The sequence below is a fragment of the Aspergillus mulundensis genome, assembly GCF_003369625.1.
Source record: "Aspergillus mulundensis strain DSM 5745 chromosome Unknown scaffold_6, whole genome shotgun sequence".
Lineage (NCBI taxonomy): Eukaryota > Fungi > Ascomycota > Eurotiomycetes > Eurotiales > Aspergillaceae > Aspergillus > Aspergillus mulundensis.
Genome location: NW_020797894.1, coordinates 1,891,437 through 1,897,656, shown reverse-complemented (window position 1 = coordinate 1,897,656; position 6,220 = coordinate 1,891,437). Strand labels below are relative to the sequence as shown.

Below are 6,220 nucleotides of genomic sequence, written 5' to 3'. Positions count from 1 at the left end.
AGATCGCATCCGATTCTGGGCGCCTCTCTATATCCATCGCTTCCCTCGAACAGTCCGTACATGGGGAAATCTTCATCTCCTCCGGCGTACAGTCTCAGATCCTGCACCAACCAAATATCGAAGCTAAGGGCCGCTGGGCCATTCTTTCCGGCAGCCTTTCAACTGACTTGTCACCATTCAAATCTGCTGATAGCTCGCCAGCAATAGTATTATGACCATAGTTCACGACGAAACGTTTGCAACCATGCAGCCTCAGAAACATACAGATCCAATGTTTTCTCCACCCAGAGACACCAGTCATCGTCCCAGCGTAAGGCGCAGACAGCGAGACAGTATTCCCAATAACTCGGATACCAGCCTGACTTTTCCCAATCCAGCAAAACTACTCTTATTCCCTTGGGAGCGTCTACTCCAACCTCGTCCTCAGCGCGCTGAACGAGTATATTCTTCCTTTGAAAGTCTCCATGAGTGAATGTTGGCCGGTGATCACGAAAGATAAGTGGTAGACACTGGCGATAGAAGTCCGCCCTGAAACGAGGCCGATCATCGTAAAGGTACTTTAATGCGAATGCCTCGTTGAGCGCTTCTTCACTTGTGAATGGGCCGTTGATTGCGGGGTTAACCTCGTGAGTCCAAAAGATTTCGTCAAGAAGGTTTCGGCCACCCAGGCTGCCATAATAATCTGGGGGCGGGAGACTTCGCAGCTCGTCGAAATAAACCCTCATGGTACTCATAATAGAGTCCTTCTCAGAGGAAGTCAACCGAGGCCACAAAGATTGTAGCGTCTCGCCATGGACTTGCTCCATCACAATATAATTTACCCCTGTTGCGGGTCTTGTGTAAAGGGCATAGACCCGAGGAACGAGAATATTGGTGTTTTGTCGGACGAACAGCAAATTTTCCCCTTCAAGGAGGTTGACGCCTTTCCCGAATTTCACAACAAAGCGCCCAATCCGGACGACCCTTCGCCCTCCATACGCCAAAGTAATATCTGGCGCGTCATCGATTTCAGTATCCGCTGGGAGGGGGGAAGGTAAATCAGAGGCATAATATGGAAGGCTGACCAGAGAAGCCATTACAGTACAGTTTCGGTTTAAAAAGACAAAGGATGGTAGGGGAGATCATCAGTTTAAGTATGCGCCATGAATTCAACTGAGAGATTATTATTGGACAAGAGCGGGTCTTGGCAAAATAGCCCCCATAGCGGATTCTATTTCTCTCGCCTCCCAAAAACAGCCAAAGTCAGAACATAACCCTCTTCTTAGGAAATGATTACTTCTCAAGCACGCCTGCTGCTGCTAAAGCCTCAACAGCCTCCTTTGTCCATTCCTGGCAGCGTCGGATTGGTTCTTCGGGATAAAGCCTTCGAGGCCCTTCGAACTGTTTTTTTGGAGGGGGAACAGCGTCGCAAATTGGCTTTACCCGAGCATAGTTTAGGGCGGAGACTTTTCCAATGAGAACTTTGCCTTGATAAGTGGCCGACTCCTCTGGCTTCTTCGCTGGTTTATGGCCATGTGTCATTCCATTTTGGATGTCTCCGACAACCTGGAAGACATGGCCGGACTGGTCGTTATTTATCTCGACGAAAATCGCGTGATGATCACGAGGCAAGCCTGCATAGGCAACTCGGTAGACATTATACGACATTTCTTCGATAGGTTCATTAGAGAAAATGATCAAAAGGTGGTTAGAGGACCTTTACTAGCAATTCTGACCAACGAAAACCTTCTGGGTGTTTGGTAGCGTTATTATGCACAAGCAGAAGCAGCAATGCAGTCTTTTCAACAGCAGACCGACATATCTTCTGGGGTGGTGCGAAGGAGACTATATAGAGGCGAGGGGTTAGTACTTTACGCCGCGGTTCGAAGAGTTTTCCTATGAACCCCTTGTACCATAAAATGTTCCAGGCCGGCACAATTGGATGAGATTGGCCATTTCGGACTCTTTCAAATGCTGATCACAAGGGTGATGGGAATTTCTGCAAGTTGTATCACATCCCAGCGCTTACTCCAGAGATTGATTTTGTCGCTGAGATCGTTGGTTTTCATTGTTATTCGCCCCGAGAATAATTGGCTGCGAGATCAATTGGTTCATTATAATGGGCGCAAGCCGCCACAAACAACTCCAGATGACCGAGTTGCTGGGGAGGGGGAGCATAGGCCAGGCAAAACCCGACCACATCTTGGAGAGATGCGGATCATGAGTCACAGCGGCAAGAGAAACAAGCTGCAGCGCTGAAGCAAGTGACCAGCTGTATGAAAACCAATCAAAGTTGTGCTGAAGGCGCTTGTCCTTCAGCGTTCACATTCTGGCCAATGACAGCGAACATGTGGGGTATCCATCAGGGATAGGTCAATCTCAGTTTGATCGAGGGCGTTTGCATGATTGTCAAACTTGACTCCATCGCCCAAGCCAAACTGGTCTCGGGCAGCAGGGTTCTTGCAAAGTTCTGCGATAATATCATGAACATAGTTCTCCACACCAAATCGTTTATAGTTTTCCAGATCCTGTTCACTACTTATAGCTCTTTCACCAAACCTTTGCCCCAGACCCTCCAGCAAAAGGCGGGGCGAAAATAGCTGTGTGGCAGTCCCATCTGGAGGTGCCAGATAGGCGCAAACAGAGCGGTAAATCTCCTGTTGTCTGGCGGCACAATCTTCCCAATGCCGAAGCCACAACGGATAATATTTCCCGGTTGGAGGGGGTATTTTCCCAGTTGTAGAGCGAGCCGGGGATTCAGCTCGTAGCTGCAGACTAAGGGTAATTTACAAATAGAATTACGCTAATATTATTAATAAAAAAAATTAAAATAAAAAAGTAATAAAAAAAATTATATAAAGCACTGCAAGAAGTAATATAATTATTATAATTATTTTTTAATATATTAAATATATTAACATGTAAAAAAAATAATAATAACCACTTATAAACACAAGCTATTAATAGTAAAATTAACCTAAATAATTTAAAGGTAGGGAAAAAGCTTGTAATTATACTTAATAAATTAATTAAAAATCCTAAAATTTATAGCTTTTTTTTAAAGGGACATAAGTATTAAACCTTAGGGTATTTTTTATTATTTATGTTATAAATAAGTTATTTAAATATAAAAGATATTTGTATAATTTTAATTTAAATAGGGATTTTAAAGTAAAAAAAGTACTTATTAACCTAATAATATAAATTTATATATATAAGGAATACTAGTTTCCTATATATTATAAGTAAATAGTTTTATATAATAAAAACCTAGTATTTATAAAAATATAAAAATTAAAAAAATATAGTTTTACTAGGCTTATTAAACTTAAATTTTATATTTAACTTTATTACCAGGCTAAGACTATATCCCGCGGAAATTATTAAAGCTAATAATATATAATTATTATTTTTAATTATTATAATAAGTTACTATATTTTAAATATTTTTATTTATATTATTCCCCCAGGGAAAGGCCTAGTAATATAAGTAATAAAAAAATAAATTATAATAAGTTTACTTAAGTAATAAAAAAAGCTATTTATATTTATTTATTTAAATAGCTTTACTACCCACGGTTTTTATTAAATGATAAACCAAGATTTATTAAATTTATTATTAAAAAATATACCTTTTACTAGTTTTTAAAGGCCTTAACATAGCAGGAATAAAGGCCTATTAACTTTAAGTAATAGTAAATTAAGATCTCCCAGCCATAAAAACTAAAAAAAAATAAAAAAATATTAAAAACTAAAATTAATTACTAAAAGTGCCATAATAAGCCATACTAAGAAGTATAAATTAAAATTAATTAATAAGTTTAAGCTAACTATAATAAAGTTTAATAAAAAGAATAATACTAACACGGAGAACTTAAATAATACCTTTAAAAAAAACTTTAATAAAAATATTTTTAGCGCCGTGAATATCTTTAATAATAATATAAATACTTTTAAGGTTAAACTAAATAATTTTATGCTGTTTAAGGCAAAAACACAGGAAGATAGTAGTTAATCTTAAAATTTTAAAATAGCTTTTTAAATTAATAGTTAGCCTAGTATCTTGCAAACTTTAAAACCAAAGCTAGGTTATCTTAACTAATTTAATAAAAAAGAAAATTATTACTAGCTTAAAAAAATTATATAATATAATAAATTATTAAAGCCCTAACCTAAAAAAAAATTATGCTAGCTAAGCCTGTACTGGCTTAAGGTGCTTTTAAGCTTATTTTTTATTAAAATATTTAGGACAGCGCCGCCCAAGCTCCTTTAACTAATAATAAGCTTATTATTATATTAACTATTTAAAATATTACGCCTTAAAAAAAACCTGTTGCCTCTTTATTTTAAAAGCCTGTTAGTATATTTAATTTAAACTTATAAAAGCAAAACCTAACAAGTTTTTACCTATAATAGCTAAAACCTAGTTACATAATTTTTAGTAATTTAATAGCGCAAAGTTAGTTTATAAACTAATAAAAAATATATTAATTTCTCCTGCTGTTCTAACTATAATACTATTGTGATAACGCTAGCACTGGGGATCACCCAGCTAGTAAGGCCGGGCAATTAAGAGAGAATATATAAAAAAAAACTAAATATAAAATTATTTAAAGGTTTTTTATTAAGGCCTTTAAGCACTTTATATAGCTTTTATTTAAAATAATAAGGCCTAAGTATTATTTTTTAAGGTTATTAATATTTTTAAGCTTTAATATTATTATAGCTAATAAAATAGCCTAAGGTATTAATACTATTAATAAAATTATATTTTTTTTACTTAAATAAAATAATGCCCTTAATATTAACCCCTGTTTTTAAATATATTTTAATAAAAATATAAAAAACTAAAGACCTTTATTAAAGCCCCTAATTTATTATAAATAAAAAAAATATATTATAGCATATAAAAATACTATTATTTTTTATTATAAAAAAATTTATAAATTATAAAATAACTTTTTTAAGTATAAAATTAAAAAATTCTAGCTAAATAATATTAAAAAAAATTACTTAATATATTTTTAACTTAATATTATTAATTATAATAGCCTTTATTTATATTTTATTTTTAAAAATTTTACTAGGTATAACTTACCCTGGCTTGCTTTTTATTTCCCTAAGATAAAATAAAATAAAAAGTAAAAAAAAATTTAAAAAAAAGGTTAAAATTATAAATTATTAACTTTTTAAAAAGGCTAGCCCTTTTAAAAAACTAATAATAAAAGTTTATTATAAATTTTAGTAAAAATTTAACTTTAAAGTAAGGTTAACCCCGTGCTTATATAAAACTTTTTTTTTAACTTTTTTATTTTTTTTATATTTTTTTTTATAATTATCTTATAGCTTTCTTTCTTTTTTTTTAGTTTTTACCTTATTATATTAAATTATAATATATAATAATATTTTTTTTTTACTTAGGGCACTTACTTTCAATATATTTTTTAAAAATAGTAATCTTGGCCTTTGTAATTAATAATATTAAATATTTTTTATTTTAAATTTTATAATAGTAACTATTTATTATTTATTTAAAAGAAAAAAAAGCTTTTTTAATAAAATATTTAAAATATTTAGGGTAAGGTCTTATTATTATAATAATTATAAAGGCCTTTATTAATAACTTACTTACTACTAGTAATACCCCTACCATAATACTATTTTTTTTATTAATAAATATTATTTTTTTATTTATTTATTTTTTTTCTAGAACTTCCTAAGACTTTTTTAAACTTTTTAACTTTTTTTTTTAATTTTTTTATTATTATTAAATAAAAAAATTTATAATAGTTATAAAGTATTATTTAAAATAATTTTTATTACTTATATTTAAGCCCCTAAGCTTAAGGGTTAGGCGCTTTTTTAAAAAGCATGTATTTATTATATTTTTATATACTAATAAGCTTAGTACTCTTTCCGGACTAAAATAGCCCCTTAATTTATTAAGTAAAATAATAAGTTAATAATATAAGTTTTTTTTTCTTGCCTTATGGTGCTTAATTATTAATAATTTATAAATTTATTAAAAAGTATAAAACCTTTAATATAGTAATTTATATAATAAAAATAAATAAAAATTTTAAAATAAAGGCATAAGTAATATTACTATTAAAGCAGGCTTTAAAAAGGCAAGTAAATTTTAATAAGGTATTTAAGTATAATTATTAGTTACTAAGTAAAAGTAAGGGCAAGAAGCCCATATAGTTTACTATTTTAAAAATTTTAAATTTTAGTAATAATA

At 31.4% G+C, this 6,220-nt stretch overlaps 2 protein-coding genes across 2 annotated transcripts; both read right to left on the bottom strand.

Annotated features, from left to right (window-relative positions):
- Positions 1-209: 209 nt before the first annotated feature.
- On the bottom strand, positions 210-1,076 carry DSM5745_06785 (aminoglycoside phosphotransferase family protein; the record flags this gene model as incomplete). Its single annotated transcript, XM_026748801.1, has 1 exon — positions 210-1,076. The coding sequence occupies one exon, from the start codon at positions 1,074-1,076 to the stop codon at positions 210-212; it is 867 nt and encodes a 288-aa protein (XP_026603105.1).
- A 196-nt stretch (positions 1,077-1,272) lies between these two features.
- On the bottom strand, positions 1,273-1,647 carry DSM5745_06784 (uncharacterized protein; the record flags this gene model as incomplete). The annotated part of the gene is made up of 1 exon (XM_026748800.1): positions 1,273-1,647. The coding sequence occupies one exon, from the start codon at positions 1,645-1,647 to the stop codon at positions 1,273-1,275; it is 375 nt and encodes a 124-aa protein (XP_026603104.1).
- Between the last annotated feature and the right edge of the window lie 4,573 nt (positions 1,648-6,220).